The sequence below is a fragment of the Xenopus tropicalis genome, chromosome 8 (genome assembly GCF_000004195.4).
Source record: "Xenopus tropicalis strain Nigerian chromosome 8, UCB_Xtro_10.0, whole genome shotgun sequence".
NCBI classification, from domain to species: Eukaryota; Metazoa; Chordata; class Amphibia; order Anura; family Pipidae; genus Xenopus; species Xenopus tropicalis.
This window is the reverse complement of record NC_030684.2, coordinates 139,115,184-139,133,336: the sequence shown is the minus strand read 5'-3', so window position 1 is coordinate 139,133,336 and position 18,153 is coordinate 139,115,184. Positions and strand designations below refer to the sequence as shown.

Here is an 18,153-nt window from a genome sequence, read left to right as displayed (position 1 = left end):
TTTTTATTCCTTATTTTTCTATTCAAATACTTTCCTATTCATATATTAGTCTTTCATTCAAACCACACCCTGGTTGCTAAGGTAATTTGGATCCTAGCAACCAAACAGCTGCTGAGCTCCAAATGGTAGAGCTGCTGAACAAAAACTGAAATTATTAAAAACTACAAATAATAAAACATGAAGACCAATAACAAACTGTCTCAGAATACCACTCTCTACATCACCTCAGTACTGAAAGCTGAACATACCCTTTAAACCTAAAAATGCATTATACTTTTTCTTGCACTGGTTTATTCAAGCAGATGTAACCACACTACCTATTTTTCGCCCTCTATGGTAAGATAATAGAGGTGGTAGTGTAAATTCCTCAATTTGGAGAAAAGCCCTTTGTAAAATGTACCAACGTTTGTGTAAAATTGTCACAATACTTTTACTACAACTATTATATTGGGTAACAAAAAGAATCCATGCAGCTGTGGCCTACCCACTCTTTCCTGTCTAGGTCTATCCACTCTATCCTGTCTGGGTCTATCCACTCTATCCTGTCTGGGTCTATCCACTCTATCCTGTCTGAGTCTATCCACTCTATCCTGTCTGGGCCTATCCACTCTATCCTGTCTGAGTCTATCCACTCTATCCTGTCTGGGCCTATCCACTCTATCCTGTCTGGGCCTATCTACTCTATCCTGTCTGGGTCTATCCACTCTATCCTGTCTGGGCCTACCCACTCTTTCCTGTCTAGGTCTATCCACTCTATCCTGTCTGGGTCTATCCACTCTATCCTGTCTGGGTCTATCCACTCTATCCTGTCTGGGTCTATCCACTCTATCCTGTCTGGGCCTATCTACTCTATCCTGTCTGGGTCTATCCACTCTATCCTGTCTGGGCCTACCCACTCTTTCCTGTCTAGGTCTATCCACTCTATCCTGTCTGGGTCTATCCACTCTATCCTGTCTGGGTCTATCCACTCTATCCTGTCTGGGTCTATCCACTCTATCCTGTCTGGGTCTATCCACTCTTTTCTGTCTGGGCCTATCCACTCTATCCTGTCTGGGCCTATCCACTCTATCCTGTCTGGGCCTATCCACTCTATCCTGTCTGGGTCTATCCACTCTATCCTGTCTGGGCCTATCCACTCTATCCTGTCTGGGTCTATCCACTCTATCCTGTCTGGGTCTATCCACTCTATCCTGTCTGGGTCTATCCACTCTATCCTGTCTGGGTCTATCCACTCTATCCTGTCTGGGTCTATCCACTCTATCCTGTCTAGGTCTACCCACTCTTTCCTGTCTAGGTCTATCCACTCTTTCCTGTCTAGGTCTACCCACTCTTTCCTGTCTAGGTCTATCCACTCTTTCCTGTCTAGGTCTACCCACTCTTTCCTCACAAGGTCTATCCACTATATCCTGTCTAGGTCTACCCACTCTTTCCTGTCTAGGTCTACCCACTCTTTCCTGTCTAGGTCTACCCACTCTTTCCTGTCTAGGTCTACCCACTCTATCCTGTCTGGGTCTATCCACTCTTTCCTGTCTAGGTCTACCCACTCTTTCCTCACAAGGTCTATCCACTATATCCTGTCTAGGTCTACCCACTCTTTCCTGTCTAGGTCTATCCACTATATCCTGTCTAGGTCTATCCACTCTTTCCTGTCTAGGTCTACCCACTCTTTCCTGTCTAGGTCTATCCACTATATCCTGTTTAGGTCTACCCACTCTTTCCTGTCTAGGTCTACCCACTTACAATTCTATTTACCCTTGCTAACTGAGCCAGACGATTACTGCGATAAAGTATGATGCACCTATTGATGCAATCTGTTGTATTAACCCTGAAGTTACTAAAGGGTCCCTGGTGCTGTTAGCTCTAGCGTTCCCCAGCATTAACAGGCCCAGTTGCCCACAATCCATCAGAGGAGGCAGGATAGATGCATTGGTAGCCATGTTGAAGTGCTACACAGGAGTGTGCTTGGGCTGAAATGCCTTAATTAATTGCACCAATATCCACTCTCCATTGCATCAATTTAATAGAGATCTTAACTGACCCTGTAGGCCCCTCAGCCAGTGGCTAAATATTAAGCACAGTATAAATCATACTAACTGCTGAACAGCGACAGACTGTAGGATTCATGTGCAAACAATATTTCATATCATTTTATGAGAATCGACTTTTCTCTGTTACAGAACTTTTCACTTGGCCAAAAATTAGTCATTTGCCAGATCAGGTGACAGAAGGAGATCACATGACCATAACATGTGACACAGAGCTCAGCCCACACAGAGAGACTACAGAGCTGCAGTTTGCTTTCTACAGAAATGGGACCAATGTGCAGGGATTCAACTCATCCAACCAATATGGAGTCCCCTCAGCTCAGCTGGAGGATTCTGGGAATTATACCTGTGAGGTACAGACTCCAACCGGCAGTGTGAGGAAGAGGAGCAGTGAGGCGCATATCCACATACAGGGTGAGTAGACTTGATGTTTACCATCTCAATAGTATGAAATCCAAGTCTGGCTTGGGACTCCTCCAGTTACACGGGAGTAGAAGAAACAATAGGTTAGCTGAAAGCAGTTCTAATGTGTAGCGCTGGCTGAAAGCTCAGACTCAGGCACACTTTACTGCTGCGCTGCAAGTTGGAGTGATATCCTCCCTCCCCTCCCAGCAGCCAATCAGCAGAACAATGGGAAGGGAGAAACATAGCAGCTCCCAGTAGGTATCAGAATAGCACTCAATAGTAAGAAATCCAAGTCCGGCTTGGGACTCCTCCAGTTACATGGGAGTAGGAGAAACAATAGGTTAGCTGAAAGCAGTTCTAATGTGTAGCGCTGGCTGAAAGCTCAGACTCAGGCACACTTTACTGGACTAATTTAATCATTTCATTAATTACAAAAATGGTATTAGGTCTCAGTCTGCATCGTCTCTTGTTTATATGACGACTTCTCCACTAGCGAGAGACAGAATGGTGATTATACTCCTTTTGTTGTTTCTTACAGACCTGCGTGGGACATTCCTGATACTGCTTCTCACTGGGGCGCTACTAGTGGTACTTCTACTCATTGCTGCTATCCTTGTGTTCATGTTTCAACACAAACTTCCTTCGTTACTGTTCTGCCGACGTCAGCAACCAAAAACAGGTAGCGCCACTTTAATATCTTATTCTCATTACTCGTTTTTGGGATTCGTTTTTTTGATCAGATCAAGGATAAGCTTCTTCAATGTACTGTATTTTAGGCCAAGCTAAAATGAATACTTTAATAATCGTTTGGGTACATGAGAGAAGAGGTGAAACTTCAGTTTGGTTCCAATGAGGAAGCCCACTACGTGGTGTGGGAAAGCCTTCCCCTTTGGTTTCTGGGAAACCCATGAATAGTCCCTGGTGGAGTCCTCCAATGATTAACTCAATCAAAATCTTCTTAAAATGTCCTCAGAGATTATAACCAGGGCTGGGGAGTCACTATATAAATATTCCAACTCCGTGTCTTCTGTTTATGGTACCACCGACTCCAACTGACTCCAGATACCCAAAATTGCTTCCGACTTCACAAGCCCAACTCCACACGGAGTCCGTACATAAATCCTTGGATTCCTCAGTTTATGGAACTTCCGACTCCACAAACCCAACAACACATGGAGTCCGTGCATAAATCCTTCGACTTCGACTGCTCAGTTTATGGAACCTCTGACTCCAGGAACCCAATATTGCTTCTGACTCCGACTCCACAGCCCTGATTATATCTAAAGGGGTATTCACTTTTATAAATGGCACCAGTAATTTATCAACCTCTATACAACTCACCTCTATGGTAAAGGTAGAAATTATATAATAAATAAACTATAATAACTCAGGCAAAAATATAAACAAAAATTATAACAAAATAACAAATAGCATATGAGTACCATTAGCTTTATTTATATATTTGGAACAAAAATGTAATTCTGTATGTCTAGAAAGTAGAAATATGATATTTCTTTTACTTCTCATCACTCTTTACACATCTAAGGTCAGTAACTTAGATCATACCTCCCAACTGTCCCGATTTTCACGGGACAGTCCCGATTTTAACAGCTCAACCCGCAGTCCTGGATTCTTACTGAAAAGTCCCTTATTTCCCTTTGCTCTCCTGCACTGAACGCGAAAAAGTTTCTCAGACTCAATTAAAAAGTAGCTTTTGGCAGAGAGCCTAGAAAAGTTAACAAGCTACACCTGCACTTAGTTACAATGTTTCTCAAACTTAATTAAATAAGTGGGTATTTGGCAGAGAGCCCAGAAAAACTTAGCAAGCTATACCTGCACTTAGATGCAATTGTAACTAATAAGCTAAACAGGTCACTTGGGGGAACTGAGACTTGCAGCATAAAGGGCAACTTCACCTTCATTAGCAAAACTGTAATAACACCTAAAACAAGAGCCCAAAACCCACAGAGTGTTCAGAGTTTAAATAACCTTGCAAATTTGTAAAATGGGAGTGATATTTAGGGGGTGTAGTTACAAAAATGGGCGTGGACAAAAATGTTTCTTTTTGTCCCTCTTTGCATTTTTCAGATGTTGGGAGGTATGACTTAGACCAAATGAATAGTCACTCCTCCTTAACCTTATTTGTTCTTTATCCTGTTCTTTCAGAAAGTGAACTGAATAAACCAGACAGGTAAGTACTTGCCTACACTGACTTGTTTTCTTAGATATGTAGTCATCATCTTAAATGAATAATATACCATAAATATTATTTTTGGCTTTTTTTTTTATAGCACCTTACTCTAACTATCCCTTCTGTCTTATCTTATTCTTCTATGAGTTAATGTAACTATTTGTACCTACGCTGCACACAGGATTTTTCATGAACTATACATCTTGTCTTCCATAGAGTTAGCCTACACTTTTGAAAATATTTGGGAATATATTATACACTGTATCCCATGTGCTGTATGCATTATTCACTCTAGTACAGTGGTTCTAAACCTCCCTAATGCCGCGACCCTTTAATACAGTTCCTCATGTTGTGGTGACCCCCAACCATAAAATTATCCCTAAGACCATCGGAAATAGGAACAATATCCCCTTGGGGAGACTTGAAGGCTACCAAGGCTTGCTGAGGCATGCTGGGTACAAAATGTCTGTATCTCCCTGATCCATTAATCTAGAGCCCATGCTTTAGTGATAATCTGATTTAATAACATATATTTATCCAATGAGTGAGTGATTCCTACAAACACTGACTTTTTTCTGCAACACAATAATTGTTTGGGCTTCATGCCCTTACTTGTGAATAAATGATAAAAAATTTTGAAATTCTAGAACGTTACAGAGAGGAACCAATGAAGAGGAGGCAACACCATATCAAGATCCATCAGAGCTGAGTGTGGGTAAGGAAATAAAATATGAATTTTATGGAGAGCAATTATTTAGACTTCAGGTACATGTTGTCATATCACTTTCCCCAGTTGTGTTGGGTATTTCCCTGTACTAAGCACAATTCAGCGGGAACAGCCCCCTAAGTTTGCCCATAGCCTGTACAGAGAGATACCATAAAACTATGGCACATAGGGATTCCCCTGTACTAAGCACAATTCAGCAGGAACAGCCCCCTAAGTTTGCTCATAGCCTGTACAGAGAGATACCATAAAACTATGGCACATAGGGATTCCCCTGTACTAAGCACAATTCAGCAGGAACAGCCCCCTAAGTTTGCTCATAGTCTGTACAGAGAGATACCATAAAACTATGGCACATAGGGATTCCCCTGTACTAAGCACAATTCAGCAGGAACAGCCCCCTAAGTTTGCTCATAGCCTGTACAGAGAGATCCCATAAAACTATGGCACATAGGGATTCCCCTGTACTAAGCACAATTCAGCAGGAACAGCCCCCTAAGTTTGCTCATAGTCTGTACAGAGAGATACCATAAAACTATGGCACATAGGGATTCCCCTGTACTAAGCACAATTCAGCAGGAACAGCCCCCTAAGTTTGCTCATAGCCTGTACAGAGAGATACCATAAAACTATGGCACATAGGGATTCCCCTGTACTAAGCACAATTCAGCAGGAACAGCCCCCTAAGTTTGCTCATAGCCTGTACAGAGAGATACCATAAAACTATGGCACATAGGGATTCCCCTGTACTAAGCACAATTCAGCAGGAACAGCCCCCTAAGTTTGCTCATAGCCTGTACAGAGAGATACCATAAAACTATGGCACATAGGGATTCCCCTGTACTAAGCACAATTCAGCAGGAACAGCCCCCTAAGTTTGCTCATAGCCTGTACAGAGAGATACCATAAAACTATGGCAGCATAGGGATTCCCCTGTACTAAGCACAATTCAGCAGGAACAGCCCCCTAAGTTTGCTCATAGCCTGTACAGAGAGATACCATAAAACTATGGCAGCATAGGGATTCCCCTGTACTAAGCACAATTCAGCAGGAACAGCCCCCTAAGTTTGCTCATAGCCTGTACAGAGAAATCCCATAAAACTATGGCACATAGGGATTCCCCTGTACTAAGCACAATTCAGCAGAAACAGCCCCCTAAGTTTGCTGGGGCAATAAAATATTGTATTGAAAGCCAGTTCAGTACCTTCACAAAGATCTGTTTTTAGAGCACAAGCAACCTAGAGTGGCCCCTGAAGTTTTTTCATGGGCTGTACTGTGGAATTGTATAAAAGTATGCAATTTAATTCATTCAAGTATAATAAGCACAATAAAACAATAACTGCCCATATACCATAAAACTGTGCCAGCATATGTACTAAGGCCACTCCAGCAGGAAAGAACAAAGATAATATTGCTCATGGGAAGTGTAAGGGGTGTACAGAGTGCATAGTGTGGGAGGGATGGGTTCCATACTCTAGTTAAGGGGAAGGATAACATACTTATTCCTCTTCAGAATCCACATTAAGCAGAGGGTTAGGTGTACTGGAGGGGCAGGAGTAGGCCTTGGTAAAGGGAAGCCTAGAACCCTAAGGTAAGTCTAACTGCTCATCGGAAGACAGGACGTTATACTGTATCACTGAGACAGTTCCTCTCTTTATCTCTGCAGTTGGTACAAGCCCCCAAGAGGGTGATGAAGTCTCTTACGCTGCTATCTGCCGCCCCCAGAAAGGTCAGTTCCCTTCACTACTGATGCTTCTTACTCCAGAATTCCTAAACACAAAACTCAGTTTATTTCTTTCTTTATCCCCCTCAGTCTCTCCTGTAAAGAACACTAAAGATGTAAGTATGATTCTTTTACTATAGATATACAACATTGCCACCAGTCTGAATATAAAACCATTGAGTTTTCAGTTAAAGCCAGAATTTTACTAACATAAAATAAACCACCTAAAACCATTTACAAAATGGGACCAATGGAGTTTCCCCGTTTTCCCATAGATCCACTTTGCACTAAATTTTCTCAAACCTCAAAAACATGTTGCCTTGGTCAACTGAAGATTTTGGTTTCTAGGATAGAAGGTTTTGCTGAGAACATTACATGGTGAATGGGGGAAGAGCTTCAATAATAGTAAATCTTCCATTTTGCTGAAAAACACTTTTGTGTCTGCGAATATTTTCGCTGATGGCGAAATGGGGAATTTTGCCACAAATCTATGCCTGGCGAAGCCATTCCACAGCCATTTACAGAATAAGTGGATACAAATACGAAGTATAACAGTTACATATTCAGGTATAGGACCCATTATCCAGAATGCCCGGGACCAAGGGTATTCCGGATAAGGGGTCTTTCCGTAATTTGGATCTTCATACCTTAAGTCTATTAAAAAATCAATAAAACATTAATTAAACTCAATAAGATTATTTTGCATCCAGTAAGGATTAATTATATTTTTGTTTGGATCAAATACAAAGCACTGTTTTATTTTTACAGAGAAAAAGGAAATCAATTTTTATAATCTGAATTATTTGCTTATAATGGAGTCTATGGGAGACAGGCTTTCCGTAATTCGGAGCTTTCTGGATATCGGGTTTCCGGATAAGGGATCCCATACCTGTACCAACAAATGCCTTGCCAGAAAAGATGCACAGGGACAATAACATATTGTTAGGACACAATAAGGAGGTTCTTGCTCATGAGAGCTTACAATCTAACAAGGTAGAAGAAAGAAGAAGAAGAGAAGGGAGAAGTTTTTGTGCATAAAAATGCCCATAGACTCCAATGTATTTGCACTAAAAAATTTTCAGCAAAGTGAAATGGGAAAGATTTACCCAACACTAGGGGGCACATTTACTAACCCACGAACGGGTCGAAATGAGTCCGATTGCGTTTTTTTCGTAATGATCGGTATTTTGCGATTTTTTTCGTATTTTTTGCGATTTTTTCGGCTTCTTTACGAATTTTTTGTTACCAATACGATTTTTGCGTAAAAACGCGAGTTTTTCGTAGCCATTACGAAAGTTGCGTAAAATCTGGCGATTTTTCGTAGCGTTAAAACTTGCGCAAAAAGTTGCGCATTTTTCGTAGCGTTAAAACTTACGCGAAACTTTGCACCTTTTAGGTTTTAACGCTACGAAAAAGGCGCAACTTTTCGCGTAAGTTTTAACGCTACGAAAAAAGCGTAACTTTTTACGCAACTTTCGTAATGGCTACGAAAAACTCGCGTTTTTACGCAAAAATCGTATTGGTAACGAAAAATTCGTAAAGAAGCCGAAAAAATCGCAACAAATACGAAAAAGTCGCAAAATGTTTGTTTTCAAGTCGGAACTTTTCCAATTCGGGTCGGATTCGTGGGTTAGTAAATCAGCCCCTAGGGGTATACTTATCATGTTGTGTAAAAAAGAGTGAAGCATTACCGGAGATGTTGCCCAGGGCAACCAATCAGAAATTAGATTTCAACAGTTAGCAGCCCATCAGATGCTTTGCTCTGTTTTTCTATGAGCAACATCGCCGGAAAGGTTTTACTCCACTTTTTACACAGTATATAATATACCCCTAGGAGCGAGACATGCAGTGAGGGTAACCAAGTGTTCCTGATGGTTAAGATACCAATGGTAAGAACATGGAAAATGGATTAGTTAGTGAACCATTAGTAAGAAAACCAGCGATGGGTAAAGGGTTAGGTAGGTCAGCGTTTTTCAACCGCTGTTCCGCGGCACACTAGTGTGCCGCGAGATGTTGCCTGGTGTGCCGTAGGCAGGGCCACAATTTTTACTTTCAAAAAAAAAAAATCCGGGCCCTGTCATTGGTTGCGCCCCGTGTGTACGGGTGACGTCAGTACGCACGGGGCGCAACGTTATAAAAGGGCCTGTGTGTGGTCGCGTGTAGGCAGAAGTGCAGAGGCGGCGCGCGTGAGGGGAAGATGCTGCTGAAGCCGCCGAAGAGTAAAATGCTGCTGGGCACCAATGTATTAGGGGGGGCCACGGGGCACACTGACTTATGGGGGCACTGCTGCTGGGCACCAATGTACTAGGGGGGCTGGCTCTTGGCACCAATGTACTGGGGGGCACTGCTGCCGGGCACCAATGTACTAGGGGGGCACTGCTCTTGGCACCAATGTACTAGGGGGGCACTGCTGCTGGACACCAATGTACTAGGGGGGCACTGCTCTTGGCACCAATGTACTAGGGGGGCACTGCTCTTGGCACCAATGTACTAGGGGGGCACTGCTGCTGGGCACCAGTGTACTAGGGGGGCACTGCTCTTGGCACCAATGTACTAGGGGGGCACTGCTCTTGGCACCAATGTACTAGGGGGGCACTGCTGCTGGGCACCAGTGTACTAGGGGGGCACTGCTCTTGGCACCAATGTACTAGGGGGGCACTGCTCTTGGCACCAATGTACTAGGGGGGCACTGCTGCTGGGCACCAGTGTACTAGGGGGGCACTGCTGCTGGGCACAGAGTTCAATTTTTTAACATTTTCTAATGGTGGTGTGCCTCGTGATTTTTTTCATGAAACAAGTGTGCCTTTGCCCAAAAAAGGTTGAAAAACACTGAGGTAGGTGATCAAGTTGCTAAGGACAGGAGGTTATGGGAGTATGTAAGTTGAAGGGGAAGGGAGTTCCAGAGGATGGGGGGCAGCCCTTCAGAAGTGTTTATTTCAGTCAGGACAGTATAATAGACCAGAATGCAGCTGAAAATATTATTTTTGTTCTTTATTTATTCAGGATACAATGTGTGTCACCTATGCTGTGATTCAGAGGGACAACAGAGTAAACAATCGCCAGAGACAACCCAACTCAGAACTAGACAGCACTTCCTCCATCTATCACAACTTTGGCACCGAGTAACATCAAGATAAAATGGATCATGTGAAACCTGAAATGCAAGTTTCATGCTTAGTGTGAGGAGCCAAAAGATATGGGAATGTGCAACAAAAGGATGTTTTCTTCAATGGCGGATGGTGCCCTATTACTTCTGTTTTCTTATTATATCCATAGGTAACAACGTCTAGGACTCCCATTACAATAAAAATAAAAGCCTTCTCCCTACATTTAAAAATACTTTGATAGTACTGAGATTGGTTGTACCAAAAACAATATAATATAAAATAGGTAGAAAGGAAAAATAAACCATTTGATATGCACTAGTACATCATTCAGGGCAGTCATAGTCAAGGGTAAGTCCATAAACAAGCCAGAGGTCAAAACCAGTAGAAATCAGGACAAGAACTGGAAAGAACTCAAACCCACAGGAAACAGGATACTGGACACAGGAAGTCAAGACTTTAATAATCAGAACAGGAAGGAGGAAGAAGCAGTCTTCAATAGCTTCTCATTGAGGGAATTGCCTGTAGCTAGACCAGATAGGTTACGGGTGTTAGCCAAGAAAGGCAAAAAAGCAAGTGATGAATTTTAACTACATACACAGCCTCCTGTGGCCCCTGAGGAGCAATGGCTGTCAGATCCCCAGTTCTAGACCTGACAGGACAGGAATTATATAAACCTTATGCACAAGCCCTGACTGTGGATTCTGGTTAATGCCAGAGGGGCTGCTATAATGTGCCAAAGGCAATCAATATTTAGTGGGCTATTTGGGCCTCTTTGTACATGAAATGCCAGGGCCTATAATAAAATCCCAATCTGGGGTGCTTTTGCCTACCCCATATGCCTACAAAGCCTTAGCCATATATATATAGTATCTGGTGTGACGTTCCAGACCTGTTCTGATTTGTGTCCATCTTGTCTATGTGCTGCTTGTTCTGATCTATTGCCAACATCCTCCATTGCATCTATTATCTTTTCCCAGTATAGCTTATATGTTGCACCCGTACCAGGATTTATAGTATGTTTGGGATCCTTCTATGTATTAAGACCCAGAGGCACCAAGTAGACCATTCCTTCCCCAGAGTCTAATTAAACTCTTATAGACAGAATATCATGTCATGGCTAGAATCATAGTGCCTCTACTTGGCTAAAAGTTTTTAAATTCATGTACTATAAAAAGGAAAAAAATATGTTAATCTTCACAACAGGAATTAGCGAGACAACTGGGAAGGGACAGGGTCAAGGGGAAAGTCAGTTCAAAAAATAATAGTTGTACATTTCATTTTGTTCACAGGAGATCACAGATCAGGGAGATATGTAGAAGGGTCAGTGTGGGGATGTTGTTTTGGAGGTTGTTAAAAACAAATGTTTATTGCATATGGGTTACAAAAGATAAGTGCATATTTGGAGAAAAACCTGGTGGATAAGTAGTTACAGGGCAACTAGGGGTAGGCAGAGGAGCCACATGCCTAGAGTATAATGGTGGGGTAGTGCTGGGCACATACCTCTTCTGCCTGCTTTTCCCAAGTTTCAACCCATCTGTAAACCCCTGGACTCCTGTGTGAGAGACGTGCCGGCATATTCTGGGGGAGATGTTTCCAAGTCTGTAGGGAAATGTCTCAAAGTCCTGGGGCAGATGTCTCCGATTCTGCAGGGAAATGTCTCAAAGTCCTGGGGGAGATGTCTCCGAGTCTGCAGGGAAATATCTCAAAGTCCTGGGGGAGATGTCTCCAAGTCTGCAGGGAAATGTCTCAAAGTCCTGGGGCAGATGTCTCCGATTCTGCAGGGAAATGTCTCAAAGTCCTGGGGGAGATGTCTCCGAGTCTGCAGGGAAATATCTCAAAGTCCTGGGGGAGATGTCTCCAAGTCTGCAGGGAAATGTCTCAAAGTCCTGGGGCAGATGTCTCCGATTCTGCAGGGAAATGTCTCAAAGTCCTGGGGGAGATGTCTCCGAGTCTGCAGGGAAATATCTCAAAGTCCTGGGGGAGATGTCTCCAAGTCTGCAGGGAAATGTCTCAAAGTCCTGGGGCAGATGTCTCCGATTCTGCAGGGAAATGTCTCAAAGTCATGGGGGAGATGTCTCTGAGTCTGCAGGGAAATGTCTCAAAGTCCTGGGGGAGATGTCTCCGATTCTGCAGGGAAATGTCTCAAAGTCATGGGGGAGATGTCTCCGAGTCTGCAGGGAAATGTCTCAAAGTCCTGGGGCAGATGTCTCCGAGTCTGCAGGGAAATGTCTCAAAGTCCTGGGGGAGATGTCTCCGAGTCTGCAGGGAAATGTCTCAAAGTCCTGGGGGAGATGTCTCCGAGTCTGCAGGGAAATGTCTCAAAGTCCTGGGGGAGATGTCTCCGAGTCTGCAGGGAAATGTCTCAGAGTCCTGGGGGAGATGTCTCCGAGTCTGCAGGGAAATGTCTCAAAGTCCTGGGGGAGATGTCTCCAAGTCTGCAGGGAAATGTCTCAAAGTCCTGGGGCAGATGTCTCCGAGTCTGCAGGGAAATGTCTCAGAGTCCTGGGGGAGATGTCTCCGAGTCTGCAGGGAAATGTCTCAAAGTCCTGGGGGAGATGTCTCCAAGTCTGCAGGGAAATGTCTCAGAGTCCTGGGGGAGATGTCTCCGAGTCTGCAGGGAAATGTCTCAAAGTCCTGGGGGAGATGTCTCCGAGTCTGCAGGGAAATGTCTCAAAGTCCTGGGGGAGATGTCTCAGAGTCTGCAGGGAAATGTCTCAAAGTCCTGGGGGAGATGTCTCCGAGTCCATCCAAGGAGATGAACTAGTGGGTCGGGTATGGATCAGAGGCCTTGGGGTTCACAAACTTGGCCCATCACTGAGTAGTTAGTTTGTATGTAATGGTGATAGGGACATATACAGTATAATTGGAAAGGATCTCAAGAAAAATATGGAGAGAACAACATCTAGTTTTCAGGCCACTAAGAATATATAGAGCTCTGCAGCACTTTGCAGGAGGTTCAGGGGAACTCAATAAATAGTAAAAAATACTTTTTCACAATGAACCATAGGCTACATCCAGAGTGTCAGTACATGATGGCATTCATAGAAACTAGTAAAGAGCAAGGGGGTCAACAAAGAGATGAATTACGTGGAAGTAACCATGACGTTAGCATGAATACAGGACTATTGCCCATACTGGGGAGAAGGTAACAGTGCTGGAAATCCAGGTTTCATTTAGTATAGAGCAAACCAGCTTATAGAATTATTAATGTATAACAATGTATTTACTATCACAATGTGGAATTCTAGAGACTACAAGAGGTTGGTCATCAACTTTGGGGAGAGAGGGGTATAGAGACCAGGATTCTGGTCAATGTGAGTAGATGGGGTTATGGCTGAGGCTAAGAGATTGTCACTAGCACCCAGTAACTGGATAGAAAGAGGGAGGAGCAATGTAGGTGACAGTCAGTAGGTGACAGTCAGCTTTGCTAAAGCAGTTTCTTTATATAGACAGGAAGCTAGATTGTTCACTTCCTGAAGAGCAGCCCGGCTTCATCTCCTGCATTTGTTAAAATAGAAATTGCAGTACCTACAGGATAAACTTTAATATTTAGCTTAACCCTAACTAAGGGAGGAACCCCTAAATAGCTTCTGTGTGCCGCTATGTGTATGCACAAATATATATATATATATTGTAACAGCAGAAAGCACTCACGGCTTATATATATATATATGTATATTTGCTCTGTTTTACTATGATTAATGCTGTAATGTTGTAATCATACCATACTGTATTATTTGGACTTATTAAAGATAATGGCATTGTCTTTATTAATTACATATCTCTACCTCGGCTGTAGTTCACCTTTAAATCAAGTGATATTCTTGGATAATTGCAAATTGTCTTCATTTTTATTTTTGGTGTTCTTTGAATGATTTAGATTTTTTTGTTCAATAGCTCCCCAGTTTGGAATTATAGATAGGGTCCAATTTTCCCTAGAAGATAAGTCATAAATAGTAATAATAACTGTACATTGAAGGCCTGAAAGAGCAACTTTGGGCTCAGTGACCCCCAAATAACTAAAAAAACTATAAGAAATAAAACAAAAAATAAAACTTCCCCCTCAAGTCCTGCAAATAAATCACCAAAGTACCCACTGATAGGTGACTGAAGATAATAGAACTTGATGGATAAAGGGAGTATGATGACTTTGTGGTTATCACCATATAATATACGGGTTATTCATTTCCCTATGGGAGCAAACTGTATATTATATCCTTATAAACGGTGCTTAGTGATGTCACCAGTTATAGTATAAAGATATTAGAAGTCACCTCGGAGTTCCATGACGTGTATGAAAGCACTCGCCCTTTGGCGTTGTATCTTTATATGGCCATGGAACCCCTCTGTGACTTATAATATCCCTATATGTTACAATAGGGGGTACTTTATTCACTATATAATATACAAGAGCCACAAATAACCTTTATATGGCCATGGAACCCCTCTGTGCCTTATAATATCCTTATGTGTTACAATAGGGGGTACTTTATTCACTATATAATATACAGGAGCCACAAATAACCTTTATATGGCCATGGAACCCCTCTGTGACTTATAATATCCCTATTTGTTACAATAGGGGGTACTTTATTCACTATATAATATACAAGAGCCACAAATAACCTTTATATGGCCGTGGAACCCCTCTGTGCCTTATAATATCCCTATATGTTACAATAGGGGGTACTTTATTCTCTATATAATATACAGGAGCCACAAATACCCTTTATATGGCCATGGAACCCCTCTGTGACTTATAATATCCCTATATGTTACAATAGGGGGTACTTTATTCACTATATAATATACAGGAGCCACAAATACCCTTTATATGGCCATGGAACCCCTCTGTGCCTTATAATATCCCTATATGTTACAATAGGGGGTACTTAATTCACTATATAATATACAGGAGCCACAAATAACCTTTATATGGCCACGGAACCCCTCTGTGCCTTATAATATCCCTATATGTTACAATAGGGGGTACTTTATTCACTATATAATATACAGGAGCCACAAATAACCTTTATATGGCCATGGAACCCCTCTGTGCCTTATAATATCCCTATATGTTACAATAGGGGGTACTTTATTCACTATATGATATACAAGAGCCACAAATAACCTTTATATGGCCATGGAACCCCTCTGTGACTTATAATATCCCTTTATGTTACAACAGGGGGTACTTTATTCACTATATAATATACAGGAGCCACAAATAACCTTTATATGGCCATGGAACCCCTCTGTGCCTTATAATATCCCTATATGTTACAATAGGGGGTACTTTATTCACTATATGATATACAAGAGCCACAAATAACCTTTATATGGCCATGGAACCCCTCTGTGACTTATAATATCCCTTTATGTTACAACAGGGGGTACTTTATTCATTATATTAACCACACCATGTGCATACGTTTGCATTGGCGATTACAGGAATCACAGTGCCCAAACAGTTGCATTTCATTATAACTTAAACAAACAGAAGGATTTAACTGGTTTGTACACGGTAATTCCCGTCAGTGCCAAAGCAAAGGTTATTTCAGGCCTAATTAGCTTGAGAACAAAACGCTCTCTAGTTCGTTGCTCGTAAAGTGTTCTGCCAGGAGTCTTGTATTTTCAGGCAGAACAAAGTGCTATTGATGCCCAGTTGGCCAAGAGACTGTATATGAGGAGGCAGGCCCAGCCAGGGGCTAAACACCACCACTAAGGAGCCCAGTCCAGAAGTAATTGGGCTCCTTCTAACAGTTCACATTAATAGAACAATCTTTGCCATATACATAGGTCTGCATAGACCCTGTGCTGGGTGGGTGGGGGGTCAGTGACCCCTATAAACACTACAGTAGCTTTATTACTTCCTTATATGATGTCACACATAGTACTGGCAGCAGGCTTAACTCCTATTGGCTGTGTCTCCTGTCAGTCTGACACTGCTTCCTGTGCCTGCGACAGAGAGCTGCCAATCTAATATAACAGTATGTTAGTGATATGCTGAGTCTGTGTGCCTGTGCCATTGCAAGGGGGAAATTAACCAATGACCTTTCAATTTAGAGTGCATAAGCAACCAATGAATTGGTCCAATAGGAAAAAAGTAAGGGCAATGCCAGGGAGTGATGATGTCAGCATACAGGAAGTTCTCTGTGTGTCAGGTTATAAATAGGCCCCTCCCATCCCTTCAGAAAACTGATAATAGAGACGGAAGAAGGGCTGGTTTAACAAGTATAAAGTAATTTTTACAACCTTTTTATGTTTTTTTTTAATGGAAAATGGATTTTCTAACAGGCTGAGGGCATTGTTGGTGGTTTCAAATGATTTGGACATTGAGAAAAAAGAAGCAAAGGAGAATCAAAAGAGAAGCAATGTATAGCCAGACCCATCTCTGTAGTACTGATCCTACTAGTCCCGATGTACAGTGTATATTAGAGAAGGGCGACTTGGTCTCATTACGTTACAACATATATACACTAAGGGCATAACTGGCCTCTTGTTGTTAAGGGTGAAGACACTCTGAGCTACTTAGTAGCAGCTACTTTTTCAAGGCTACTAGACTCCAGAAAATCCCCTGCCATAGACAATACTGAGAATTGCCTCTGCTAAAACCCACGTAGAAACAATTATCAGTAAATGATCAGCATTGTCTGTTTTAGTAGCCACTGTAGCTGCTACTAGTAGCTCTGTGTGTCTTCACCCTAAAAGCCATAGCCTTCTTAAAGACTTCTAAAGCCAGACCATTTTATTGCTTGCCCCTTTAGTATTATACATTATTTCCGGGACTACTGAGACTGCAGTGTGTGATTAGACGTGTGTCCATGATCATATCACCTCCCCGTTTCTCTGTGAAATGTACAATAAATAGATACGTAGCTTCAGCTCAGGCAAAAATAACCAGACGCAGGAAATCTACTGTCCTTGGGTTTCATTCTGACTCTGGTGAGGAGTCATTATACGGCAGGAGCGAGGCACAGCCGCCATGACAGTCCTGATGATGATGATGGTAACCAGTAAGTACAGTTACATGCCCCAAGGGCCCTTATATTGTATTTATCAGCTACGGAGAAAATAGTAATGGTATAAATGGCATTTTTCGTTTAAACATCTTTATATATATTTATTTTGAATACTCCCACATTTGTGGAGGGTTCTCAGCTGCAGAAAAATAATCTATGGCGCATATGTGCAGTTGGTTAAAGGGGTGGTTCCCCTTTCAGTTTACTTTTTGTCATAGAAAGGCCAATTCTGAGCAACTTTTTAATTGGTCTTCATTATTTATTTGTTATAGTTTTTGAATGATTTGCCTTCATCTTCTAACGCCAACTTTCAAATGGGGGGGGGGGGGGGTCACTGACCCCGGCAGCCAAACAACAATTGCTCTGTGAGGCTCCAGTTTTATTGTTATTGTTACTTTTTATTTTCTGTTTAGGTCCTCTCCTATAAACATATTAGTCTCTCATTCAAAGCATTGCCTGGTCGCTAAGGTAATTTGGACCCTAGCAACTAGATAACTGCTGAAATTCTAAATTAGGTAGTTGCTGAACAAAAAGTGAAGACCAAGTGCAAATTGTCTCCGAATATTACTCTCTACATCAGTGGTTCTCAACCTCCCTAATGCCGCGACCCTGTAATACAGTTCCTCATGTTGTGGTGACCCCCAACCATAAAATTATCCCTAAGACCATCGGAAATTTGTGTTTTCCCACCCCTGTGAAAGGGTCCAAAGCGGTCCCGACCCACAGGTTGAGAACTGCAGCTCTACATCATACTAAAAGTTAACTCAAAGGTGATCAACCCCATTAAGTAAGCAGACTGTGCTTGAGCAAGCTGATAAGGTTGGCACACAAGGGCATACTAAATAGATTACTGCCTAAATGACTTACTGCCGGAACTTCATATTCCTGTCCATAGCCTGTCCCCTCTGTGTTCCTGAAGAAATTCCCCCACCACCA

The 18,153-nt window shown here is 42.4% G+C and overlaps 1 protein-coding gene across 1 annotated transcript in view; it reads left to right on the top strand.

Annotated features, from left to right (window-relative positions):
- The window catches only part of LOC100493956 (Fc receptor-like protein 5), a 52,818-nt gene extending 41,814 nt beyond the window's left edge, over positions 1 to 11,004 (top strand). The window contains exons 7-13 of the mRNA XM_018096518.2: positions 2,178 to 2,459; positions 2,989 to 3,129; positions 4,617 to 4,641; positions 5,289 to 5,356; positions 7,032 to 7,094; positions 7,179 to 7,204; positions 10,092 to 11,004. Of these exons, the coding sequence (XP_017952007.1) occupies positions 2,178 to 2,459; positions 2,989 to 3,129; positions 4,617 to 4,641; positions 5,289 to 5,356; positions 7,032 to 7,094; positions 7,179 to 7,204; positions 10,092 to 10,214 (728 nt within the window). The 3' untranslated portion in view covers positions 10,215 to 11,004. The remainder of the gene's footprint in view (positions 1 to 2,177; positions 2,460 to 2,988; positions 3,130 to 4,616; positions 4,642 to 5,288; positions 5,357 to 7,031; positions 7,095 to 7,178; positions 7,205 to 10,091) is intronic.
- Positions 11,005 to 18,153: the final 7,149 nt, after the last annotated feature.